The 27,893-nt window shown below is 43.2% G+C and overlaps 2 protein-coding genes across 2 annotated transcripts in view; both read right to left on the bottom strand.

Moving 5' to 3' along the window:
- Nucleotides 1–2,092, bottom strand: part of SERPINE3 (serpin family E member 3) — a 32,339-nt gene extending 30,247 nt beyond the window's left edge. Inside the window, exons 1-2 of the mRNA XM_050937850.1 lie at nucleotides 1,962–2,092; nucleotides 1,545–1,750 (exon numbers count right to left, since the gene is read on the bottom strand). Of these exons, the coding sequence (XP_050793807.1) occupies nucleotides 1,545–1,750; nucleotides 1,962–2,092 (337 nt within the window). The remainder of the gene's footprint in view (nucleotides 1–1,544; nucleotides 1,751–1,961) is intronic.
- Nucleotides 2,093–2,893: 801 nt separating this feature from the next.
- FAM124A (family with sequence similarity 124 member A) overlaps nucleotides 2,894–27,893 on the bottom strand; it is a 155,910-nt gene continuing 130,910 nt past the window's right edge. The window contains exon 4 of the mRNA XM_050949072.1: nucleotides 2,894–2,977. Coding sequence (XP_050805029.1) covers nucleotides 2,969–2,977 — 9 coding nt within the window. The 3' untranslated portion in view covers nucleotides 2,894–2,968. The remainder of the gene's footprint in view (nucleotides 2,978–27,893) is intronic.

Below are 27,893 nucleotides of genomic sequence, written 5' to 3'. Positions count from 1 at the left end.
CATTATTTTGCTCAACGAGCCTGTGCTAAAACAGATATTAGAAAAGCTGCAGCACATTAAAAGAGGTTATTAAAGTCAGGGAAAGCTGATTCTCCCTAAAGAGTGATTGAACTTTCAATGGATACTGATGGCTATCAGAGTAGTTTTTGCCAGATTGATGCATTTTTGTACCGCATCCCTCATCATAGTTAAAGGCAGAGCTACAAAAATGTTAGCACCAAAGTATAATAGAGGAATGCACTTTTCTATCTGCTATGTATGTCAGTGAGTTGGTTTTACTCATCTCAAGGAAAATGTTTATTTGATCTATTTCTGCTGGATTTAGCCAAACATGCCATTTGGGGAAATGGGTTTTCTTTCTGGAAGTTCATTATTGCTGTAGATTGGTCATAGTTGCAATTCTGATTTATTTTCACATTAAACACAAGTAAGTTTACCTGAAGTCAGAAACCTATGTGGTTTGTGATGTGTACAACTAAAACTAATGCCAGCCTTTCCTCAGGGATATTCCATTTGTTAATATTATCCACAGCACGGAAGGAAGGAAGGAAGGAAAGCATTGAAACAAGTAATAGGTTTCATCAATCAGTGGAAAACCTCTTCAGTGCTATTTGTCACTTTTTATATGGACGGGACCATTTCCTTAATTTCATTATCTAGTCCATTTTCTAAAGCTCTCTCAATAATTAAGTCCCTAAGAGGCAAAGTGTATGGCAAATAGCAAGGTACAATGCTTACATAAAAGAGTATTGGGTAAAAATAACTTGACTGAATTGTAGCAAAATGGCATCATTGCAAGTAAATACCTTTGTTTCATAGGGTATTTGTGCTGTAGATCCTGTGTGTGAGAGGCAGAGAAAATATATAGCAGCTATAGTTTTTTTCTGTATATAATAGCTGGATTGAGCTGGAATGGTTATTTCTGAATACAAATGCTTTACAGAAAGGCAGTAATGACTATATAAGGTTACAGAACACAACATAGCAAGCTCTATAAATTTTAACTTTTACCTTCATGTGATGAAAATAAATGTCATGCTTAAGAATACTGATAGCTCAAAAGCTGGCACAGTATGTATAAGCTACAAATTTTGAAGATGAGACAGTCATCTGTTTTCTATAACCAGTGTGCAGATCATGAAAAATAGCTATGGATATATTGTGTCAGGTGGTAGGATTAATCTTTGGGTAAAATGAAAAGAAAATCCTGAGAATCCAATATTAGTTTAGCTGGAGTTGCATGTTCCTTCCAGATCTTCATTTTTTTAATGTAGTTGTTTTAAAGTGTAGTAGAAAGAGTGAGCACTGCTTAGAAAGTAGGAAGAATACATACATACGTATCACTGGTTAAACAGTTCCTACAGGTCAGTCAAATATGGAAAAAAACAATTCAGTACAAGCTCTTACAGATCTTGTTAATTAGAAAGAAGTTTAGCTTGATTGTGCAATTGTTTTCTCCTTAGTCAAGGAAGGGGTAGTGTGAATTTATGACACAATGCAGAGCAGTTATTGTTAAAAAAAAAATTTGTCTAACTGCACATTACCGTGGATGTTGTATCCAAGAGCATTTTCCAGCTGCATAAAGGTGTTTCCTCGAGCTCCAAACTGCAGTAGCCCCAAAGAAATAGACACACTTGCTGGTGCAACTATCAAGTTAGTTCTGTTCTCTGGTTCTGCTAATCGCTGGTAGAGATTGATGTCAAATTCAGTTTTCAACTCCTTTAGCTCATCATAGAGGTCACAGCTTCCACTGGTTAAGAAGCAAGAGTACAGAACGAGCACAGTGAAGACAAGGGGCAACATGAAGGCACCCGATGGAATATCTCCCTCAGATAATTACACCTGTAATTAACAATGCGAACAGTCAGAAAATGATAGGGACGGATGGCATGTGAACTATTGCTTTACAGGCTCATTAAGCTGAGACTTACCATGGAAATAAATATTGGTAAAGAACCTACCAACGCACAGTCCAATTGATGTCACGCTTAAGGAAAATATCTTTGGACGCTGATATGCTTTCACCAGCTAACAATGTCCAGTCTTCAAGACCACAGCCAGTATAGCAACTCTCATTTTGATGGTTGACCATTACAATACATGTGACCCAGAGATGCGCCCACAAAAAAATTATTCATACTCCATGGTGTGAAAAGCAGCTGTCCAGCATACTAACTAACTGTTCAATTCTGATTTTGATTCCTTGATATTTATTAAGCTACAATTTTGACTCGAATGCTTACAGGCTCTGTATCCATCAGCTGTTACATCTATAGTTAGATACCTAAATAAAAGTGATCAACTTTCAAAGGTGCTGGACCTTCACAGCACCCATCGACCACTGGAAGCAGTGGTACTGAGTACCAGGCTTGAGAATTTTGGCCTTAGCTTGCAAAAATCTGGAGCCAAGGCATCCTTCCCAAATACCATGACAGAATACCTCCACTGCAAATGGGATTGTATTTGCAAAAGACCTCTGTGATTGCTGACAGGGTCACCACTTTGGATTTGTATTGGGGGGAATATCATCTTTTTCATCAGATCTAAGGTGGTAAGAGATTAAAACTATTTAGAATGTTTCCTAAAAAGCAATAAATAAATCAACCCTCCGAACTGCTGAAATGAGACAGTAGTTTTCTATACACCATTTTAGATTCTGAATATTTTATGCAAATGCGTATTTTTAAAAAAGTTACTCCGGCTTCAGTTTAGGATTTCACACAAATCTCTTTCTATGCCCTTTGCTCTAGAGAGCACCTCTAACTCCTTATGTTTACTCACAGTTAGCTGTATTTAATTGCCTTGCTGTGTCCTGTGCGGCTGAGCTGGAGCTCCGTATGTACTTCTGTCCCCTTCTTTAATATGTGGTGGAGTAAGGTCTAAGTCATGAGACTGCATTTAAAGGAATAGTCAGTGATCGCAGTCTCTATCGGCGATGTCTGTACCACTCTGTCCAAATTCCTGTAGGCTACAGACTCTAGATAGAGCCAGGCAAAGAGGCATGTCATTGATCAGCAAATCCAAGGCAAGGAACAAAAAGGTACGGGAAAAGCTTTATCTGGCATGTTGGGGGGAATGGGGGGTGCCAGTTAGTCAAAAATTCCAATTCACTAAGAGTTATACTTACCAATGGAGGGAGGGAGTTTGAGTGTGGGAGGGGGTTGGGGCACAGGAGGTTTGAGGGGCATGTGGTTGGGGCATGGGAGAGTTGAGGGGCACAGGCTCTGGGAGGGAGTTTGGGTACAGGAAGGGACTCGGGGCAGGGAGTTGGGGCACAGGAGGGGATGCAGGGTGCCAGATCCAGGTGGCACTCACCCTAGGCGGCTCACCGCAAGCGGCAACATGTCCCTGCTGCTCCTAGGTGGAGACGCAGTCAGCGGCTCTGCATGCTGCCTCGGCCTACAGGCACTACCCCTGCAGCTCACGTTGTCCGCAGTTCCCAGCCAGTGGGAGTTGCAGAGCTAGTGCTCGGGGCAGGGGCAGCGCACGGAGCCCCAGTGGCTGTTCCTCTGCCTAGGAGCAGCGGGGAGACATTGCTGCTTCCAGGGAGCCTGGCAACCCTACTGAAAATTTATATTGGGAGATATCAGAAATGCCGGTTTCTAGAGCTTTCTGGTTGGTGAAGTGCCGGATACACAGCTTTTACTGTACAGATGGAGATACAGTCAGCAACTTCCTTTCAAGTGACTTGTGACCTGCTTGTGCTAAGCAAGGCATCTCCTATCTCTCATCTTTCCCCCTCTCCTTTTTTTGAATTCCATTGATTCCTCTCTCACAAAGGGAAGGAGATATAGTTCTTTGTGTACCAGGCACATAGTTACTTTTTCACTTTGGAACATTATTCAGAAATCCTATGCAATTAAAGGTCGTCGTTGTCCATGATATTTTTAACATCATTCCAAACTTTTAAGGGTTTCATCTACTCTTTATTGTTTTTCTTCATTAGAAGTGATGAAACTAGCTTTGAATTAACCAGAAGCACAACACAGATAACTCACTTTAACCATAATTTCAAGCTTTTATAGCTTTCAAAGTATGACAGGGCCAGATCCTGCTCATATCATTCATGCGTAGAAAACAAAGAGATATTTTACCAAGGGCAAGCAGGCTTTGGGTCTATACTTTGTGGAAAAGAAAAAGAAAAATAACTTAGGACATCACTGCAACATAAAATTCCCTTACACATGTGACCAAAAATCCACCAAATCGCCAGGAAAAAATGTGTAAAAATAAGCACACCTGCTATATTAATGCAATAATTAGATGCATATTATTACATTAATCTGTAATTGTATTCTTCTTATCACGTAAGGACTGAAGAGTAAATTGAACTAGTGCCCAAACTGGAAATCAGACTAAAGAGTGGTCTACACTGAAAAAATACATTGGCATTGATACATTTCTCAGGAGTATGAAAAATCCACACCCCTAAGAGATGTAGTTAAATTGACCTAAGTCCTTGTGTATACAGCGCTAGGTAGATAGAAGAATTCTTCTGTCTACGTGGATTACTTACAGTGATGGAAAACTGCAACTGTAACATTTCAAGTGTAGACATAGCCTACATCTCTCTTCACCCTGTCATTATGCTACTCCACTCTTTTTGTTGTTTTTAAAATGAAGGTGAATTTAGTGCTGGGGAAAGGTGCTGGCTTGACAGTTTGAAATGCTCAGTTTCATGGCGGGACAGTAAAGAAGGGCAAATGGATGAGTATTCATGGTCATTTAAGCTTCAGTTTTGCTAAGCATTAAGAACATGCCTAATTCTAAACCACAAGAGTTGTCCTATTGATTTCAATGATATTATTCCCATGCTTAAAGTTAAGCACCTGCTTAAATGCTTTGCTGAAGGAAAGCCTTAATTCTTGGCCCTCTGAGTACTGTACATCTCGATTTGGATTGGTTACTGGGTGTATGTCTACACGGAAATAAAAAACTCATGGCTGGCCCGGGTCAGCTGAGTTGGGGTCACAGGGCTTAGACTCCGGGGCTGAAAAATTGCTGTGTAGACATTTGGGCTCAGGTTAGAGCTTGTGCTCTGGGATCCTGAGAGGGTGGAGGGCCCCAGAGTTGGGATCTGAGCCCAAGCATCTGCATGTTAATGTTTAGGCCCTCAGCCCAAGTCCTGTGAGCCCGAGTCAGCTGACTCAGGCCAGCAAGGGCTGTGCTGTGGGCCTTTGTCCCCACATAGATGTACTCTGCAAGGTTAAAGGCTCTCCAGTGCATCCTAGTGCATCTGTGCCCTGTCCTAGCGGACTCGTTGCATATCAAGGCTTAGGGAAAGGGGTAGGAAGTGCTAGAGATATTTTATTTCACTTACAAAATACTAACAACCTTTTTCTGCCCATTCCTTTCATAGCCAATCTATCACTAAGCATTGACAAGCACAATATAATATTTACCATCACTTGTTCTAGTGACATAAATTCCCACATTAAATATCGTTCAGCATTGACTGACACAAACTGCCTCTACACGGCAGATAAGTGATATACCGCCAAATTCTGATGTAAACTTTCTTGAGCCTGAACCCACCTACTATCATTAGAATACATACTCCTGGATGGGAATCTCAAGAAAATTTATCTGACCCCACCTGGTGGACTGTGGCTCTGCAATACCATATTGTGGAGGATCAATCTTAGGGTACGTCAGCAATTAAACACCTGTGGCTAGCCCGAACCCAAACGTCTACACAGCAAATTTTAGCCCTGCAGCCTGAACCCCATGAGCCTGAGTCAGCTGACCTTTGTTCCAGTGTAGACATACCCTGAAAGGCTAAAGCTCAGGACTTTACCTAAGGCTCAGCTTGGACTGTGAGCATTGTGGAAGCAATGAGTAAGATGCAATCAAAGAAGGTACTAAAATCCACCATCTGGGGAATGGTAAAAGATACTGGGCCTGATTCTAGATTGCTTTGCACCTTGTATATTCATTTACACCTTTGCAAAATTGGTGTCAAATGCTACTGTTCTGATCTGGTAGTATTTTACACCCACGTTGCACAGGGCTAAATAGCTATGGAAGGTGTGTGACAGTGGAAGATCAGGCCCGTTATGATTAAGGTACAACAAACTACAAGTTCTCTGGAAAAAGAAGAATAGAAGAAAAAAAATCATACTGGCTAATGTGGAATCACATGCGGTGCTGAGACATCTGAGATGTTCTAAAACCCTCTATTAGTATTGAAAAAGCAGGGAAGCAACCAAACTGGAGGACTCAGACTTGCAGGGAAGAAGGATAGCGGTATCAAGAAAATGAAAGCCAGTCACAATAATTATGGGAAATAAAATGAGCTGTTATAAATGTGATGGTGGGGGGGAAAGTACATTCATTAGTGATTGAGGAGAGGGATGAAATGAAGGAGAACCCCAAAATATAAGAAAAATACAGTAAAGATATGTATAGGCTCTATCCTAATTGTCCAAATAACGATTGCTAAGGAGCAGATAGGCATATACTAGGGCAATAAGAACATATATACATCGGTTAATCTGGATGTGCATGCCAAGGCATTATGGAAATTAGTTGGCAATTATGATTGTTGAATTATCGAGAGGGTACCAAGGAAGGACGAATTATTTAGTGTAGGACAGTGGGATACAAGAAAGATGTAATGCACTGATCTGTAGAAAGGAAAAAATAAGCCTGACTATCAGGAAATACTTCCTGATGCTGAGATACATTAGACTGTGGAATAGTCTCCTGAGGAATACCCCACAGTTGGAGTGCTTAGGAGTAGCTTGGACAAAACATGGGAAGTAGGCTAGAACAATCCTGCATTGTCATGGGGCTGGACTGGATGATCTAATAGGGACCATCTGTGTCTGGTTTCCATTGTTCTGTGCTAAGCCCCTGGGAGGTGAGAGTATGCCATGTGTTACAGCATTCTCCAAGGAACAAATCTGGCCACCTGCCGGAGCAGCACTGAAAGGCTTTGGCGGGAGTTAAGTCCATCTCTTTTCATTGGAGGGGTAAGATCACTGTGACACAGGGCCTGGGAGGGAGGGGTAAGCAAAAGGCAGCACCTTTCAGCACCACTCTCTCCATCATCACCACCTCCAGCCAGAGAAGAAATCTGGGGAATTTGTGAATAGGAAAATACCAGAGAAGACAAGATTGGGTATAGGGAAGAGTGAGACAAAAACTGTGAATGGAAGGCTCAAGGGACTGATAACAGTTTGCAGAGTCTTTCACTATCAGGTCATCAGTTTTTCTCCATTGTGTTGCCAGCAGATGACAATTCGATGTCCTGTAAGGACAACATTGTGGATAGAAACACACCACAAAACCTATCACAACTGGCATTAATTGGTACCCTTCCTGGTAGTGTCACCAAGTAAGGGAGGAGAGTTGTCCAAGAGCAGAGGGAATACAGAGTCCAAATGGACTGGCAGCTGAGGTAAGCCTGGAAAGGCACGGAGTGAGCTCAGAGGAGAAAAGCCTAATTCAGAGCTGTTGGGCTCAACATTTTCCTCTTCCATGCCTTCTCTGGGCCAGATTCTGTCCTCATTAATATCAGTGTAAACCCGAAGTTCCACCATTGACTTCAGATGAAGTTCAGAGTTAATATCTGATTTACATTAATGGATGTGAGAGCAGAATTTGGGCCAGGGAACGCTTGAGAGAGAAAAGGCTGAAACCAACAGCTCTCAATTATGTTTTTCTCTTCAGAGCTTTCTATTGTTCCCTCTCCTTTATCAGAGCTTCTCTCCCTCCATCTCCCTCTGTTCTAGGATGAGTCTGTAAAACATGGAGTTACACTGTTATGACCAAGAACAGGCATTGGCCTTCTGCCTGGCTCTCTCTCTCTCTCTCTCTCTCTCTGGAGGAGTTAAACTTAGCCAGAGATAGCTTTGTTTCCCCTTCCTCACCCAAATAACCCTTGTCTGCTGTGTTCCAGGGAACATTCCTCAGGAAACACACCACCATCTGTATGTTAAAATATCTTGTGAAACCTCTAAAGCAGCAAAGCAGATTATGGCACCAGAAAACACAGGAACTGGGTGATTCCAGGGTATTGGGGTGTGTGTGGGGGGGTCTACTCATATTTATGCTCACAGTATCCAAAAAGTTTCTACTGCCATCTCCCCCTCTATTGCCCACTTCTTGGGAAAGGATGTGAGACCAAAATCTGCTTTTTCAAATGATACGTCTTATGGAAAAGACCTATAAAATGTAATAGGCTTGTGTGTACAAACTATTATGTGTAAAAAACCAATCACATGTAATACAACATGAATAGCATCTATAGGGTTGTTTTTAACCAATCTACATAATTCTGTAACAGGGACACACTCCCCCATTAAATTCTATATAATGATTTCAAACAAAAACAACCCAAACTCTGCAAAGTTGATCAATTATTATTAAATGCTGTAGGACTTTTCCATTCAGGGAGCTTAGGAAAGTGTTCCATGCCTAGAAGACTGAACTGCTGGCACACATGATCACATTACATCAGGGTTGTAGCACTTTGGGCCAGATTCTGCTTGGCCTTTCTTTGGAGATGGAGGGGCAGGGATTTCTGGCCTTTGCACAGCTAGGTAAGTATTAAGTAGAATTTCAGTTCCTGCACACAGGAAGCTCAGAAACTGCCTCATTCCTATTCCTCTAGGAGCATAGGGTGGAGGATGGCTGGGAACTGGGGGGAGTTATGAACATAACCTCCTGTTCACTTGTCTGGGAAGTGGGATTGGCGCACTCAAAGGAATAGGCTGCACCACCTAAACAGATGTCATAGTGGGAGTACGTCCCCTGTGCACCTAGGGCACTGCAGGAACATTCTACAGCTCTGAGACAGAACACCCCCTAGTGCCCCATCTTGGGCAGAGAAGGTTCGCCCAGCTCTCCAACCTGGCACCGTTAGCGCTTTACCATTATTTTCATTTAACTGGATACACGTAGATCAATAATACTTCAATTGCAGAGACCTACATTTCAATACCAATTTATTTTTTCAACACACACACTGGCTGAGCTATCTCCCTATGCACACAATCCAGCCATAGGGCCAAATTCTGCTCTCCATCCAGCCATGTGACACGGCCCAAGTCAATGCACTGAAATCACTGGGATTACACAAACGTAACCAAAATGTGATTAATAATTTCCAGGGTAGATGTGCTAATGCACAGCTATGATTACTTAGACAGTGTACAAGCTAGGTATTCTTACTGCACTTCTCACTGTGGTGTCTGAGCGCCTGACTGAAAATCACTCGGGTCTCTCTAGTTTTCTCTCCCTTTCCAACAGCATATCTCAAAGCCAGTTTTTCTTTTAATTTGGGGGAAAGCCCTGAGGCAATGATGGGTTTTACGTTTCACCCTGGATGTGTCAAGACTGAAGATGGTTCTCAGCTCTCATGGAAGGGCTTTCCATACTCACAAGAACATTCTGTCCCCTACTGCAGGTGTTCTCAACCTTTTTCTTTCTGAGGCCCCCCCCCCCAACATGCTATAAACACTCCACGGCCAACCTGTGTCACAAAAACTGGTTTTCTGCATATAAAAACCAGGGCTGGCATTAGGGGGGTAGCAAGCAGGGTAATTGCTGGGGACCCCATGCCAAAGGGAGCCCCTAGGAAGCTACATTGCTCAGGCTTCAGCTTCAGCCCCAGGTGGCGGGGCTCTGGGCCCTAGGCTTCAGCCTCATGCAATAGGGCTTTGGCTTTCTGCCCTGGGCCCCAGTGAGTCTAATGCTGGCCATGCTTGGCAGCCCCCCTGAAACCTGCTCATGGCCCTCCAGGGGGCCCCGGACCCCTAGTTGAGAACCACTGCCCTACTGGTACTAGTCTTACTGTTTCTTGACCATTCGAGTACTGTTGATGATTACTGTTGATGTGGAAGGCCTGAACTTTGATCGAGAGCTGGTTCGGAATCATCAAAAAGAAGCCTTTGAATTTGAGCCAGTATTTGGTGGGGAACCACTAAAGCATCCAGAGCCCCACCCTAATGTGTTTGCATCTGTGGGCTGCTGCATGTTGAATAGGGTGACCAGCTAGCAAGTGTGAAAAATCAGGACTCTTTTTTCTGAGGGAAGAGGGTGGGTTGTGTATATAAGACAAAGCCTCTAATATTGGGGAGGATCCGATAATAGGCCACAGAACTTCCCCCAACTAATTCCTAGAACAGCTTTTCTAGAAAAACATTCAATCTTGATTTAAAAATTGTCAGTGATGGAAAATCCACCGCTACAGTTGGTAAATTGTTCCAATGGTTAATTACTCTCACCATTAAAAATTTACCCGGTATTTCTAGGCTGAATTTTTCTAGCTTCAGCTTCCAGCCAGTGTATTATAGCTTTCTCTGATAGACTGAACAGCCCATTATTAAATATTTGTTCCCCATGTAGGTACTTATATACTGTAACATAACCCTTAATCTTTTCTAAGTTAATGTCTTCTAATCCTTTATTCATTCTCGGTGCTCTTCTCTGAATCCTCTCCAAATTTATCAAAATCCTTCTGGAATTGTGGGCACCAGAACTGGACATTCTATTCCAGCAGCTGTCGCACCAGTGCCAAATACAGAGGTAAAACAACCTCTCTACTCCTCCTTGAGAATCCCCTGTTTATGCATCTCAGGATTTCATTAGCTCTTTTGATACTCACATTCAGCTGATTATTCAAACGCACTCCCAAATCTTTTTCAGAGTCACTGCTTCCCATGATAGAGTCCCCTATCCTGTCACTATGGCCGACATTTTTTGTTTCTAAATGTATGCACTTACATTTAGCTGTATTAAAATGCATATTGTTTGCTTGCGCCCTGTTTACCAAGCAATCTAGATCACTCTGAATCAGTGACCTGTCCTCTTCATTATTTACCATTCCCCCCCATTTTTGTGACATCTGCAAACTTTGCCAGTAATAATTTTATGTTTTGTTCCAGATCATTGATAAAGCTGTTAATAGCACAGAGCGAAGAACCAATCCCTGAGGGACCCCAATGGAAACAGCCCCCCTTAATGATGATTCCCTGTTTACAGTCACATTTTGAGACCTATCAGTTAACCTATTTTTAATCAAAAGTTGATGTGTGCCATGTTAATTTTATATCATTCTAGTTTTTTAATCAAAACGGTGTGCAGTACCAAGTCATTCGCCTTACAGAAGTCTAAGTATATTACATCAATGCTATTACCTGTATCAATCAAACTTGTAACCTCATAAAAAAACAAGTTCATTTAACAAGAGCTATTTGCATAAATTCGTGTTGATTTGTATTATTTACATTAGCCTCCTTTAGCTTTTAATTAATTGAGCCCTATATCAGCTGCTCCATTATCTTGCCCAGGATTGATCTCAGGCTGACAGGTCTATAATTATCTGGGTCCTCTTATTTACCTCTTTAAAAAATTGGCACAACATTAGCTTTCTTCCAGTCTCCTGGAACTTCCCTAGTGCTCCAAGACTTATTGAATCAACATTAACAGTATAGTGAGCTCCTCAGCTAGCTCTTTTAAAACTCCTGGATGCAAATTATCTGGACTTGTTGATTTAAAAATGTCTAACTTTAGTAGTTTCTGTGTAACATCCTCAGAGACAGAAGTGGAATAGAAACAGTGTTATCATCATCCCCCCACGCCCCTCCAAAAAAACAGAAATATTTATAGAACACTTCTGCCTTTTCTGCATTATCGTTGATAAGTCTACCATTTCCATCTAACAATGCACCAATACCTTGTCAGGATTCTTTTTGTTCCTAATATATTTTAAAAACTCCCTGTTATTGTCTTTATCTCTGCTGACCATAGAGGTCTCCTTGTGTACCTTGGCTTCTCTTAGCAATTTTCTACGATTCCTAACTTCTGATTTATCTTCATTACTATCAACTTCCCCTTTCTTCCATTTGTTATATATTATTTTTTAAATTTTTTACAGCTGCCTTCATGTCCCCTCTAAAGCATTTTTTTTTTGTTTTTTTAAACCAGCACAGCTTTCTTCCTCAGTTGTGGGATTGTGTCTTTTGGGGCATCTAGTAAGGTGTTCTTAAGTTATTCCCAATCATCATTCATATTTTGCTGAATAAATTCTTCCTCAGAGCTGATTTGATTTTAGTTTTGTGAAACTGACCCTATTAAAGCACCAACTATTTATATTATTGGTCTAACTTTATTCTGCTTGTACATGATAAATGTGACCAAGTCATGATAACTTGTACCTAAGCTACCTGTATAATTTAGATTTGGGATACATTTCTCTTTATCTGTTAGGTCATATCTTCCCTCTTTTTAACTTCCCTTTTTGTTACTAGTTTAACTCCCTCCTGACTTCTCTAGCCAGCCAGTCCCCTTCTACTGAAGTGCCGGTTATGCAGACTATACAGCCCCCTCCTCCCATAGAAGGTGGACCAAAGTTCCACAAAACCAATGCCCTGAACCCTGCACCACTTACCTAGCCAGTGATTCACTTCCAGAATCTTCTGACTCCTGTCTTCCTTTGCTCATGGGATAGGAAGGGTCTCAGACAAGACTGCTTGTATATTTTTCTTCCATGCAGTGTGTTATGGAGATCTTGCCAACTGAAGGCTTGTCTGGTCTCTGTGGACTCTGAAGATCCCATGGGACCCTTTATCAGAGTAAAGTTTTGCCCATGATAAAAATGTCCCATCTCATTTCTGAAACATTCCCAGTGTCTCCTCAGTTCAGAGGTGGCTGCATCTCAAATGTAGTGTCAACTTCCTAGTTTGTCAAGTGCCATTTTCCTCTTTGCAGATCAACCATTTTGGTGTTTGTCTGCACGTGCGAAATACATTCATGGGAAGAGAGTCACTCTGATGTGTAATGGGTATGGAGGACAATAGTGTCTGAAACCAATAAACGGGAACCCCAAAATTGAGGTCTATCTGTGACAGCACATTGTTCTCCCAGAAGAACATATGGACCGAGTAGTTTAGATACTCTTTATTGCTGACAGGTGAATCTCAAAACCTTCAGACATCCATTTTAGCTCAGAGAATCCTTCTGAAGTCTGAGTGTTTATCTAAATGACCATATCAGCACTTCTTCAGTATACCACACTAAACTTGGAATGGAATCTCAGGTCAGCAGACTTCCCCATGTGATTAATGCATTTGATTAGCACTGGAATAGCCTTCCTAATTTTTCTGACGATACTTCCAGTTCCTATTCAAATCAAGAACCAGAGAGGTGCCCAAACATTTTTTTAAAACTGTTTTAAAATAGTTTTTTAATCTTAAAAAATGTTTGGGTTGTGTTCTGATAGAAGATCCACGTCCATTCTTATTTTATCTGAACTGATACGCCCACCTCTAATATTTACTCCATAGTTTCACCTGAATGTCTCATTTCTATTGAAACATATGGGTGGATGGATATTAGTGTGTAGTTTGTTAATTTAAAGCAATAAATAAATAAAACTGTAATAGCATCAGGATTTTTTTTTCCTATGCTTGACCCCACACTTTATGTATATAGCCTCGTAGAAGGAGGATTTGGCTAAGAAGATGAGTGCCATATAATAGAGGAAAAACTGAGCTATGAACTTCCAGAGTGAATGAAGGGGGGGAAATGTGATGGAAACAGCATCCGTTGCCATACACCAATCCAGCCTAGAGAATAAAACAGAAAAGTGGATGGCGCCAATTTTATGACATGTTTGGAAGTAATACATTTATACAGGATGATTGGTACTGGAAACGGTAGTTTCAGAAACTGTACAGTAGAATCAGAGTTGAACAGATGCGCAATGTAGTGTGTGGTGGAGTGGGCTGTGTAGAAATAATAGCAGAGTAAGCACTTCACAGCAGTACTTGCTTGTCATTCTTCTGTATCCCTTCCAGTGTGGGCTGTAGTTCAAAAGCTACAATCTGACCATGAGGGCACTGTGCTGTACTATTGAATACTGTAGTATTGACCCAAAAGCCTTGCTTGTAATGTAAGATTGGGCTGGACAGAGATAAAAATTGACTATATTATTGTATGAGCAAACCTCTGTAGGAAAAAAAAATCTCTACAAAAACTTAACAAAGGGGCCCAAACACCCTTAAACTCCAGGACAATTCAGACCTGAGTCATAAAATCACCAAATGGCAGCCATTTTCATGACTTTCTCATCTCTTCCCTATGCAGGTTCCTATACAGCACCCATCATCCTAAAGCCCAAACTCTTGAGCCACACAGCCCTTGGGGACAAGTTTGGATCCAGATTCAAACTTTGCATCTCCACTCTTAGTCACTGCTTATGACCCAGTCCTGCTGCCAGTGAAGTCAATGGCAAAACGTTCATTATTTTCAGTGGGAGCAGAAAAAGGGCCTTTAAGGATCAGTTGACACCTCATGGAAAAGCTCTGAATAATGGTCTATTTAATAACAAACCTGCTGGTATCATATTTTGTGCAGTTTAGGGGAGAGGGTGGGCAAGGCTCTTCTTTCTTCTTTTATTACTAGGTCAGTTTACGTCAAAGCAGGGTCTTTATGCTTTAGGAGCTGATCTGTTCCTGAAGCTTAGACCCCACTTGAAGTCATAATCCTTTGTTGGTGACATCACAGTCATTGCCACAGTGACCAAAGTGATGTCACAAAAAGAAGATTACAACTTTAAATGCGGAATAAGCCTCAAGAGGAGACAAACTCCTAAGGAACTAATATCCTGTTATTATATAAATGTCCCTAATAATTATATAATTGTATTAGGAATGAAAAAAGAAGAAAAGATGTACAATATAATGGTATTGGCAGAGCTGTTTCTATATAGTCAAAGTTTTCCATGAGAATCAGAGTTTAACTCAGAGTTTTCGTATATCTAAAATTCTATATAGTTTTTCAAAGTTTTATATTACTATTTAGCTTGTTTAATGAATTGCAAAATCTCTTCAGATTTAAAAATTATTACATTTTAAATCAAAAGGAAAACACAAGTTCTGTACAATCCTTAACTTGCTATATCCACTAGAGAATTACATCGCAACACATAAGTAAAATATACCTTTTATCATTAGGGACTTGTTACAGAATTTGCACATACGTATGTATAAAACTATTCTCTAAAGGAAAATATGCAAACAGGAAACAATCATTGCAGCTTTTTGTGAGCTTTTATGAGCATACAAAGGTATGTATATAGAAATTACAATCTCATTCCACAGGCAGTACCAGAGACTGATTGTATAAGCTATCTGATTATTACATTGTTTTATTTGTATGGTAAATAGAAACCATAATAATGGAAAATTAGGACAAGAATAGCCAAGATGAAGCTTCTCAGAAAGGTATTAATTGCAATAATAATAGAATAATTTAGACATCGCTATATAGTTTAATAAACCCAGGGTAATTTCAGGATCTTTCTTTGCAGCTGTCCCAATACACTGGATGGTGTCAAAGCATGGTTATCCATGCTCAAATAATTATTATAAGTTTCTACTTGGGAATTTTAAATTTTTTTTTTGCTTTGTAATGATAAGATTAACTTTAAAAAGATTTTACACCAACACTTCTAATCACATAGTCTGCATCTCCAATAGATTTTTACATTATGCAAGTAGACATTTAAGGTACTTAATACTTTCTAACCTCTAGTGCCCTATTTACACAGAGACAGGCAGTCAGCATGGATTAATCTGATCCTAATTAACCTCAAACTCTTCTGATATTTGGTCATTGCACAGTAGCTTGCTGCCAGGTACGCAGAGGTAAACTGAGCTGGATTATCTGCCAGTGCATGTGCTTCATGGAGGGAGGTCTAACACTTGGTATTGTGAATGAGTTATGTGCACAGATGGTTTTAAATCGAGAGCATGGAAATTGCTGTGCAAAGTTGGACCACAATAAACTGGAAACAACTGCTTGTCCGGCCTCTGCCTAAAGTCCTTTTATCTTTCTAGGTTACATTTTTACGTGTGGCATCCATCAGTGAAACAACTAAACACAGCACAAAATCAAGAGCACAAAAGCTCACAGAAAAAGGCACTTTCTTTCCTTTTCTTGGGGGAAAGGAATGTAATTTTGTATGGGTATAATTTTTCCTTCCTTTTCGCCTTAAGTGTGTGTGTGTGTGTGAGGCATGCTTTGATCTGAACTCTGCCAGGCTTGGCTTTTGTCTGATCTCTTCTGGCGAGGAGTTCTACAGCCAGGATCACAGGCAATGTGAATATCTTTCTTACATATGGAATATATCTCTGTATATTTTATGCTAACAGAATGACACTCTCTCTCTCTCTCTCTCTCTCTATATATATATACTCTGTGTGTGTAGACACAGTATATAAATAATGGGTGCATTAAAGATAGATCTATGGCCAAACTGCACTTCATGGCAATAGCAGGGATAGATTTCACATCCTCCTGCTCCAAAGGACTTGAACTAAAGGAGAATCTCTGCAAACAAAGTCAGGACTCTTCCAGTCTACGATAAAGTAAAGTTCTAGCTACATTGTTGCTCAGCACAATCTTCATTTTCAAACCACAGGTTTAGAGGAGAACTTCCCTGATGTGTCAGCAATATGAGATTTATGGTCCACAGCTGAGCAGTTCTAACCCCAGATAACACCTAGGATAACAGAAGACTGGACTGAACTGTTTTTTTGGTTTTTATTTTTCCCAGACATATAGAAGCATGTAAACCAAAACAACAACAAAAAAGAAAGGTATGAAAAGACACTGCATTAGAGAGAAAGTGACAAGCTATAAAAATCATACTATGTTGAGATTTCTTAGGGTCTGTCTACATTTGGAGCTGGAGGTGTAATTTCTGGCTCAACTAGCTCTGATTGTGCTAACGTGCTAACAATAGAAGCGTATCCATGGCAGCACAAGTGGCGGAATGGGCTAGCTGCCCTGAGTACATACCTCTGGTCCTGGATGGGTACGTACCCAGGGTGGCTGGCCCCTCCTGCCCCTTGTATTGCTGTGGCCACAGTGCTATTTTTGGTGGACTAGCTCTATCACAGTTGGTGAGGGTAAGTCCTCTCCAGCTGGAAATTGCACCTTCTAGCTCAAATGTAGATATAGCCTTAGAGAGCAACAATCCAAGCAAAGACATGAATGTGCCTTCTGAGAGCAAATGAGAAGAAATAGAGAAGAAAATATGAATGAAGTGCAAGATGGAGAAAAACATCCAGGTTGCAAAGTTCTAGTGGTACAGACCAGAAGAGGTGGTCTACTCCAGGAAATCAAATTATTTGAAATCTCTTCTGAGACCACAAACCCTGATCCCGAAGCATCGTAGAGTCCACATGCTTCTCTCTCTTATGTTTCAGAGTGGTTATGCCCAAAAAATTTTGTTAGTCTTTAAGGTGCCACAAGTACTCCTTGTTCTTTTCTCTCTTATCTGTGTGTGTCCCACCTTAGGACCAATGGCAATTGGTTTTCTGTGCTCCTTGGGCTGATGGCAGGTGTTAGTCCTTAGTTTGCTGATCACTGGCACTAAAATGGACTCTCAGTGCATGGTGATTCCACCTAGTGGTTGGGTGAATATATTAATATACAACCCCTATGACCTCTAGGACATAACAAATAGCAGCAACCAAGGATCAACCAACCTCTGTATTTGGCACTGGTGCAACCGCTGCTGGAATACTGTGTCCTACTCTGGTGAACACAATTCAGAGGGTTCAGAGACAAGCTGTGAGAATAGTTAAAGGATTAGAAAACATGCCTTATAGTGAGGATTTAAGGAACTGAATCTGTTTAACTTTAAAAAGAGACCGCTAAGATGTCACTTGATCACAGTCTATAAACATCTACATGGGAAAAAAATATTTGAAAATGGGCTCTTCAATCTAACAGACCAAATCATATGTTTGGAAGTTGAAGCTAGACAAATTCAGACTGGAAATAATATGTAAATGTTTAGCAGTGAGAGTAATTAACCATTGGAACAATTTAGCAAAGGTTGTGGCGAATTCTCCATCACTGGCAATTTCTAAACAAAGATTGGATGTTTTTCTAAAAGCTCTGCTTTAGTTCAAACAGGAATTATTTCAGGGAAGCTCTATGGCCTGTGTGATACAGGAGGTCAGACTCACAGTGCTCCCTTCTGGCCTTGGAATCTCTGAATCTATAAAAATGAAGAAATACTTTATTAGGGTAAAGGACAGGAGAACTGAGGCATGAACAGAGTAAACTGCAGAGCAATAATCAAATAAAAATATCCCTCTGATATCTGAATACTGTCCAAGTTCTGCAAAGAGTATACAAGCAAATGGTTGAATCCTGAAGTGTGTTCACAGTTCCTAGATAGCCAAAGTGTCCAGTGTTCTCATGTCAGAGCTGTATAGGGCTGACTGAATACCAGTAGCACAACAATCAAAGGAGCACTGCAGGCCTTACCATTACATGTCTGTGCTGTGGTGCCACACACTCCTTCAAGTTCAGGTGAGTTTTCACATGGCTGTGCACCTTCATTCTCTTGATAGCAGCTGACAACCAACAGGGATTTCCTTGCCCATGGACTTCCTATATAGCTAGGTGAAGTATTCCCAGTACTTACTGATAAAGCTGCAAGACAGATCCCTATCTGGCTGGAGAAGGTCCTGGGTGACTCAAACCTGGGCCTCCCTTTTGCTTCTGGAGCAAGGGAGGCCGAATAGGGGAGGCCAGCAGATGGTTGTCTCCCTCTGGATATGGCATCTTGGTCCTCTGTCTCTCTCTCTGGGTCTGGCTTGTGACTGGTGACTGCTTGGGTGGAAGACCTGGCTTCTCTCCCTGCCTGATGCTTTCAACAGCCAAACTGTTTCAGAGACAGCTAACTGGGGAGGGAAGGATGACAGTCCTGGGAAGCTGGGGGCTTCTGGTTGGCTGGTCTCTTGGCTGAGACGCAAAACTGGGTTCTCTCCTCTCCTCTGCTGAGAGCAACTTGTGAGGTCTGTTTCATTCTCCTAGCAGCTGACTCCCAGCAGCCAGCATCCTTGCCCCTGTCATAAACAGATAGCTAAGGGTTAATGTCTCGTTCACCTGAAGCACCTGACCAGAGGACCAATCAGGAAACCGGATTTTTTCAACTCTGGGTGGAGGGAAGTGTGTGTCTGAGTCTTTGTTTTCTGCCTGCCTGCTTTCTCTGAGCTTTGGAGAAGTAGTTTCTTTTTTCTAGTCTTCTGTTTCCAAGTGTAAGGACAAAGAGATCAGATAGTAAGTTATATGGTTTCTTTTCTTTGGTATTTGCATGAATATAAGTGCTGGAGTGCTTTGATTTGTATTCTTTTGGAATAGGGCTGTTTATTCAATATTCTTTTAAGCAATTGACCCTGTGTTGTATCATCTTAATACAGAGAGAACATTTGTACTTATTTTTCTTTCTTTTTATATAAAGCTTTCTTTTAAGACCTGTTGGAGTTTTTCTTTACTTCAGGGAAATTGAGTCTGTACTCACCAGGGAATTGGTGGGAGGAAGGAATCGGGGAGATCTGTGTGTTGGATTGCTAGCCTGATTTTTGCATTCCCTCTGGGGGGAATAGGAAAGTACTTTTTGTTTCCAGGATTGGGAACAGAGAGGGAGATTCACTCTGTTTGGGTTCACAGAGCTTGTGTCTGTGTATCTCTCCAGGAGCACCTGGAGGGGGGAAGGGAAAAAGGATTATTTCCCTTTGTTGTGAGACTCAAGGGATTTGGGTCTTGGGGTCCCCAGGGAAGGTTTTTCAGGGGGACCAGAGTGCCCCAAAACACTCTAATTTTTTGGGTGGTGGCAGCAAGTACCAGGTCCAAGCTGGTAACTAAGCTTGGAGGTTTTCATGCTAACCCCCATATCTTGGACGCTAAGGTCCAAATCTGGGACTAAGGTTATTACATGAGTGGCAGCTGGTGGGAGATAGACAGAATCCAGAAGCCAGTAGAAATATTATATTTTTCTTTTCTCTGCTAAGGGCTTTTTAGCAGAGAGAAGCAGTTGGTTTTAAAAGGGAACCAGAGAGAATTTTTTTTTTCTGCTCTCTCTCGCAGTTTGTGGCTTGCATGTTAAGGGTCTTTTGTCATGCAATAGCCCTCCCATTGGGAGGCAAGTACCAGCACTTATAGGCATGCAAATAAAGTGGTTTTTCTGGTTTCCCTTCACTGAACATTAGCTAGAGAGAGAAAAGGAAAATTAGCTAAAGGCACTGTTGCTAGGCAGACTTCAGGAGGCAACAGAGAACCTGCAGTTCAGAAGATAAACACCGGAGGGCACCCCAACACAAAAAAACAGGAACCATGACTTCTAAGGCAAAAATTGACGCCGAAGAACAAATCAAAGAAGCTGAACACAGGCGACAACTGGAAATAAAACAAAAAGAGATGGAGATGAGAGAAAGAGAAGAACAGATCAAAGAGGCAGCCTACCAAAGAGAACAGGCAGCCAAAGAGGCAGCCTACCAAAGAGAACAGGCAGCCAAAGAGGCAGCCAAAGAGGCAGCACACAAAAGAAAACTAGAAGAAGAAGAGATGGCCTACCGAAGGAAACAAGCAGAAGATGAGTTGGCCCACAGAAGGAAGCAAGAAGAAGAGGAGGCGGCCCACCGCCGAGACATGGAAAAACAACAAAAAGAGAATGAAGAGAAGGAAAAACAGAAAAAACATGAACTGGAGATGGCAAAAGCTGGGCTGCCTGTGCCACCCAACCCTAACAACCCGGCGCCAAATATTGCTCCACAGCACAGGAAATTTCCCACCTACAAGGCAGGTGATGACACCGAGGCCTTCTTGAAAAACTTTGAAAGAGCCTGTCTTGGGTACAGCATCCCCGAAGACCAGTACATGGTAGAATTAAGGCCACACCTCAGTGGACCTTTAGCAGAGGTGGCAGCTGAAATGCCTAAGCAGCAAATGAATGACTATAAACTTTTTCAAACCAAGGCCAGATACAGGATGGGGATAACCCCAGATCATGCCCGTCGGCGCTTCAGAACCCAAAAGTGGAAACCAGAGGTGTCATTTCCCAAACACGCCTACTACATTGCAAAAAACTATGAGGCCTGGCTAACAGGAAACAACATTCAAACCTTGGAAGAACTGAACCTCCTCATACAAATGGAGCAGTTCTTGGATGGTGTTCCTGAAGACATCACACGGTACATACAAGATGGAAACCCCAAGAATATCGCTGAGGCGGGGGAGATTGGAGCCAAATGGATGGAACTGGCAAAAAGCAAGAAAGCTACTGTCAAGGGGAACGATTACCCCAGGGGGCACACAGACCATAAACCCTACAACCGAGGACAGCCAAAGACCCCACATACCACCCAAGTAAAGCCACAGATACCCTACCCTTCAACCTCACCAGTCTCCAGTAACTCACCTCGGCCCAGTGACCCATCAGATGGAAGATGCTTTAAGTGTAATAAACTGGGACATATCAAGGCCAAGTGTCCAAAGAACACCATGCGAGTGCAATTCATTACACCACCATCACACCAAAGATCCCCAGGCCCGGATGCCTCTCAAATACCCTTGGAGCGAAGGGAAAATTTGAGAGTGGGCGAAAAGAAGGTTACTGCGTGGAGAGACACGGGGGCACAAGTGTCAGCTATCCACCAATCCTTCGTTGACCCCAAATTCATCAACCCAAAGGCCAAAGTTACAATTTACCCCTTCATGTCACAAGCTGTAGACTTGCCTACAGCTCAACTGCCTGTCCAGTACAAAGGCTGGTCAGGAATGTGGACGTTTGCAGTCTATGACAATTATCCTATCCCCATGCTACTGGGGGAAGACTTGGCCAACCAGGTGAGGCGGGCCAAGAGAGTGGGAATGGTTACACGTAGCCAAACCAGGCAAGCTTCCAGACCCATTCCTGTTCCTGAACCGTCCACAGAGGCCCCGTCTGTGTTACCAGAGACCCAGACAGAGGTAGTGGACCCGGATTCCATGCCTAACACTGAAACAGCCACAGCATCTCCAGTCCCAGGCCCGGAACTGGAACAGCAACCAGCACCAGCAAGTGCAACCACATCTTCAAACTCGACGCCAGAGGGCGCCAGCGAGCCACAACTGGCAGAAGCAAAAGACAGCCATACCCAAAAGGCTCAGCCAGAGCCTGAAATACCCTCAGGTGCACCAGCGGAGAGCGGTTCACCAGCAACGGAAACAACCCCATCACCTACATCGCTTCCGGAGGGACCAAGCCCAAGTCCACAGTCTGAGGAAGAACTGGTGACCCCAGCCTCAAGGGAACAGTTCCAGACTGAGCAGGAAGCAGATGACAGCCTTCAGAAAGCTTGGGCGGCGGCACGGAGCACCCCACCGCCTCTCAGCTCTTCTAATCGATCCCGGTTTGTTATAGACCAAGGACTTTTATACAAGTAAATTCTTTCTGGTGGACACCGGGAAAAATGGCAGCCGCAAAAAACAGTTGGTGGTTCCAACTAAGTACCGGGGGAAGCTCTTAAGCTTAGCCCATGATCATCCCAGTGGCCATGCTGGGGTGAACAGAACCAAGGACCGGTTGGGGAAGTCCTTCCACTGGGAGGGGATGGGCAAGGACGTTGCCAAGTATGTCCGGTCTTGTGAGGTATGCCAAAGAGTGGGAAAGCCTCAAGACCAGGTCAAGGCCCCTCTCCAGCCACTCCCCATAATTGAGGTCCCATTTCAGCGAGTAGCTGTGGGTATTCTGGGCCCTTTCCCAAAAAAGACGCCCAGAGGAAAGCAGTACGTACTGACTTTAGTGGACTTTGCTACCCGATGGCCGGAAGCAGTAGCTCTAGGCAACACCAGGGCTAACACTGTGTGCCTGGCCTTAACAGACATCTTTGCCAGGGTAGGTTGGCCCTCCGACATCCTTACAGATTCAGGGTCTAATTTCCTGGCAGGGACCATGGAAAAACTGTGGGAAACTCATGGGGTGAATCACTTGGTTGCCACCCCATACCACCATCAAACCAATGGCCTGGTGGAAAGGTTCAATGGAACTTTGGGGGCCATGATACGAAAATTCATCAACGAATTCTCCAATAATTGGGACCTAGTGTTGCAGCAGTTGCTGTTTGCCTACAGGGCTGTACCACATCCCAGTTTAGGGTTTTCACCATTTGAACTTGTGTATGGTCACGAGGTTAAGGGGCCATTACAGTTGGTGAAGCAGCAATGGGAGGGGTTTACGCCTTCTCCAGGAACTAACATTCTGGACTTTGTAAGCAACCTACAAAGCACCCTCCGACACTCTTTAGCCCTTGCTAGAGAGAACCTAAAGGATGCTCAAGAAGAGCAAAAGGCCTGGTATGACAGACATGCCAGAGAACGTTCCTTCAAGGTAGGAGACCAGGTTATGGTCTTGAAGGCGCAACAGGCCCATAAGATGGAAGCATCATGGGAAGGGCCATTCACGGTCCAAGAGCGCCTGGGAGCTGTAAACTACCTCATAGCATTTCCCAATTCCTCACTAAAGCCTAAAGTGTACCATGTTAATTCTCTCAAGCCTTTCTATTCCAGAGACTTACAGGTTTGTCAGTTTACAGTCCAGGGAGATGATGCTGAGTGGCCTGACGGTGTCTACTACGACGGGAAAAAAGACGGTGGCGTGGAAGAGGTGAACCTCTCAACCACCCTGGAACGTCTGCAGCGGCAACAAATCAAGGAGCTGTGCACTAGCTTCGCCCCATTGTTCTCAGCCACCCCAGGACGGACTGAACGGGCATACCACTCCATTGATACAGGTAATGCTCACCCAATCAGAACCCCACCCTACCGAGTGTCTCCTCATGCCCAAGCTGCTATAGAACGGGAGATCCAGAACATGCTACAGATGGGTATAATCCGCCCATCTACCAGTGCATGGGCATCTCCAGTGGTTCTGGTACCCAAACCAGATGGGGAAATACGCTTTTGCGTGGACTACCGTAAGCTAAATGCGGTAACTCGTCCGGACAACTATCCAATGCCACGCACCGATGAGCTATTGGAAAAGTTGGGACGTGCCCAGTTCATCTCTACAATAGACTTAACCAAGGGGTACTGGCAAGTACCGCTAGATGAACCTGCCAAGGAGAGGTCAGCATTCGTCACCCATGCGGGGGTGTATGAATTCAATGTCCTTCCTTTCGGCCTTCGAAATGCACCCGCCACCTTCCAGAGGCTGGTAGATGGTCTACTAGCTGGACTGGGAGAATTTGCAGTTGCCTACCTCGATGATGTGGCCATTTTTTCAGACTCCTGGCCCGAACACCTACTACACCTGTAAAAGGTCTTTCAGCGCATCAGGCAGGCAGGACTAACTGTTAAGGCCAAAAAGTGTCAAATAGGCCAAAACAGAGTGACTTACCTGGGGCACCAGGTGGGTCAAGGAACCATTAACCCCCTACAGGCCAAGGTGGATGCTATCCAAAAGTGGCCTGTCCCACGGTCCAAGAAGCAGGTCCAATCCTTCTTAGGCTTGGCCGGATACTACAGGCGATTTGTACCACACTACAGCCAAATCGCTGCCCCATTGACCGACCTGACCAAAAAGACCCAGCCAAATGCCGTTAAGTGCACTAATGAGTGTCAAAAGGCCTTTACCCAGCTTAAGGCGATGCTCATGTCTGACCCCGTGCTCAGGGCCCCGGATTTTGACAAGCCATTCCTAGTAACCACAGATGCATCTAAGCATGGTATAGGAGCGGTGCTCATGCAGGAAGCAACAGATCACAACTTCCATCCTGTCGTGTTTCTCAGCAAGAAACTGTCTGAGAGGGAAAGTCACTGGTCAGTCAGTGAAAAGGAATGCTATGCCATTGTGTACGCCCTGGAAAAGCTACGCCCATATGTTTGGGGACGGCGGTTCCAACTACAAACTGACCATGCTGCACTAAAGTGGCTTCATACTGCCAAGGAGAACAACAAGAAACTTCTTCGTTGGAGTTTAGCTCTCCAACATTTTGATTTTAAAATTCAACACATCACAGGAGCTTCTAACAAAGTAGCTGATGCACTCTCCCGTGAGAGTTTCCCAGAATTCAGTAGTTAAAAAGTGTTCTTAAAATGTAGAAGTCTGTTAGTTATATACTTAGGAGTATATGTAAAGGCCTATGTGTTGTATTAATCTGTTTATTTTCAAGTTCTAGAAGGAAATCGCCGCCAGTGAGCTTCCCCACTGTCTGCAATTTGGGGGGCGTGTCATAAACAGATAGCTAAGGGTTAATGTCTCGTTCACCTGAAGCACCTGACCAGAGGACCAATCAGGAAACCGGATTTTTTCAACTCTGGGTGGAGGGAAGTGTGTGTCTGAGTCTTTGTTTTCTGCCTGCCTGCTTTCTCTGAGCTTTGGAGAAGTAGTTTCTTTTTTCTAGTCTTCTGTTTCCAAGTGTAAGGACAAAGAGATCAGATAGTAAGTTATATGGTTTCTTTTCTTTGGTATTTGCATGAATATAAGTGCTGGAGTGCTTTGATTTGTATTCTTTTGGAATAGGGCTGTTTATTCAATATTCTTTTAAGCAATTGACCCTGTGTTGTATCATCTTAATACAGAGAGAACATTTGTACTTATTTTTCTTTTTTTTTATATAAAGCTTTCTTTTAAGACCTGTTGGAGTTTTTCTTTACTTCAGGGAAATTGAGTCTGTACTCACCAGGGAATTGGTGGGAGGAAGGAATCGGGGAGATCTGTGTGTTGGATTGCTAGCCTGATTTTTGCATTCCCTCTGGGGGGAATAGGAAAGTACTTTTTGTTTCCAGGATTGGGAACAGAGAGGGAGATTCACTCTGTTTGGGTTCACAGAGCTTGTGTCTGTGTATCTCTCCAGGAGCACCTGGAGGGGGGAAGGGAAAAAGGATTATTTCCCTTTGTTGTGAGACTCAAGGGATTTGGGTCTTGGGGTCCCCAGGGAAGGTTTTTCAGAGGGACCAGAGTGCCCCAAAACACTCTAATTTTTTGGGTGGTGGCAGCAAGTACCAGGTCCAAGCTGGTAACTAAGCTTGGAGGTTTTCATGCTAACCCCCATATCTTGGACGCTAAGGTCCAAATCTGGGACTAAGGTTATTACAGCCCCAAGCACTGTGTGTGTCCATAAGCAGTGCACATGTGTAGGCTGTTGGGGCCTATAGTTGGGTGCACTGGCATGTCTGTGAGGCTTGTTCTGGCCCAGAAATGCCTCCTCTGTCCCAAGCCCCACTGCTGTTTGGGATCTCAAACTCAGGCAGGCAGTTTCAGTTTTGGCAGCCCTTGTGCTGCTTTGTCTATGTGATGAGGGGTCTACATATATAAAACTGTAATGGAGGTTTAGAATTGAAACTAAAGGAGGCTATGCAGCGTGGCTCTAAGAAGTCAGATTGCTCTGAGACCACTCACAATCCTGCAAAATGCTGAATACATTGCTTGCTGGCAGGTGAGGGCACTCATCTCCTTGCAGGATTGAGCCCAGAGTCTGGTAAAGGGGCAGAAATAAAATCAATTACCTGGTGTGGCAGAAAGTGTTCATATGAAGAACATGGTGCTAAGTGGGAAAGCTGGAGTCTTTGATCACCTGAGCTGTTATTTAAAACACTGGAGCAGCCAGATAGGCACTTGAGCAGTAGCTCAAGAACTGAAAATAAAATTGGTTGCTGCCTGACCAGGAGAATGGGTACTAAAAACAATATGAAGGGGTTATTTTTCCCCCTAGGAGAGGAGATACTTCAAAGACTTTCTCAAACCCCTTTGGTCAGTGTTACTGAGACACCTTCTCACTAATTCTGCTTCTATTTTGAAGGGAAGATTGTGGTGGTGATGTTCAGTACTTCTGTATATTGCTGAGTCATACTAGAACTGATCAGCCATTTTCCACATAGCCTGCTAGTGAGGGCACTGGCCTGGGACAGGTTTTCATCTCAGCTCACTTTGAGTTCAGCAGAATAAGGACTTGAACCCAGGTCTCCCACATCCCAGGCCAGTGCTTACCTACAAGGCCTCTCTTACCTTGTTAGTCAGGCCTTTTGACACCTCTTCCTGAATGTAAAACCTCAGGTTTTCAATTCGAATGCTGACATTTTGACACCATTCTATTTTCATGAAAATGTTCAAAAGGTTTTGTTTTCATTCTAGAACAAAAACAAATGTCAGAATCTTGGAAGTTGCTGTGAAATGGAATTGTCCTCCTCCAGCCAACTCGAATCATAACAGCCTGAGGTGACCCATCCTGAGGGCTCAGACAAACAGTTCTGAAGAGGAAATTTCTGCCTATGTAATGGAACCGGATTGCACCAATGGCAGGTATCTTCAAAACATTTCCTGGGGCGAGAGAGACTTCCTCGGAAGCAGACCCTACGTTGTAACTACATATTTGATAACCAGCTAGAACTTTCTGAGGAAAACACTATAGAGAGGCTAGATTCAGGCATCACTGAAAGATGAGGAACAGGGCTCCTGTGCTCTATGCCTGACTCTCATCTTAACATTGCATCTGGCCTTGGGCAACTTAGAGACTGGAACCCATAACTATAGGCAATATAAGTGATTTAGAGAAGCAATAAATACAAAATACATGCAGTACTTAGAATGAAAACACATATAATATTTGCAAATGCACACAGCTTTCTTATGCCATATTCATACAAAAAATGGTTGTTACCTACATGGAATAATTATAAGCAGGGGCAAAATACAAACTACAATTCAAGCTAAGGCCCAATCCTGCAAAGACTTCCACACATGCTTAACTTTAGACACCATGAGTAGTCTCACTGACTGTTGACTTCATTGGGAATACTCACAGTTAGGGTGACCGTCTTTTCAAAAGGCAAAAGTGGGACAAATGCAGGAGCCCTGCCCTCTCTGTGGCCCTGCTCCCTGCTCCTCCGCATCCCCAGCCCCCTGTGCTCCTCCTCTTTCCCCAAGGCCCCATCCTCCTCCTCCTGTTCCTCCTCTTCTCCCAGAGGCCCTGCACCCTGTTCAGCCTGGAATCTGGACCCCGCCCATGGTAAGAGCTGCTCAAGGAGCCCAGGCCACAATAGGGAACCCTGGATCCTTTACCTGCCCTGGGCAGGCAGCCAGGGTGCCTGAGAGCAGCCTCTGG

The sequence above is a fragment of the Gopherus flavomarginatus genome, chromosome 1 (genome assembly GCF_025201925.1).
Source record: "Gopherus flavomarginatus isolate rGopFla2 chromosome 1, rGopFla2.mat.asm, whole genome shotgun sequence".
NCBI lineage: Eukaryota > Metazoa > Chordata > Testudines > Testudinidae > Gopherus > Gopherus flavomarginatus.
The sequence above is the reverse complement of the archived record's forward strand: the minus strand, read 5'-3'. Positions and strand labels throughout refer to the sequence as shown.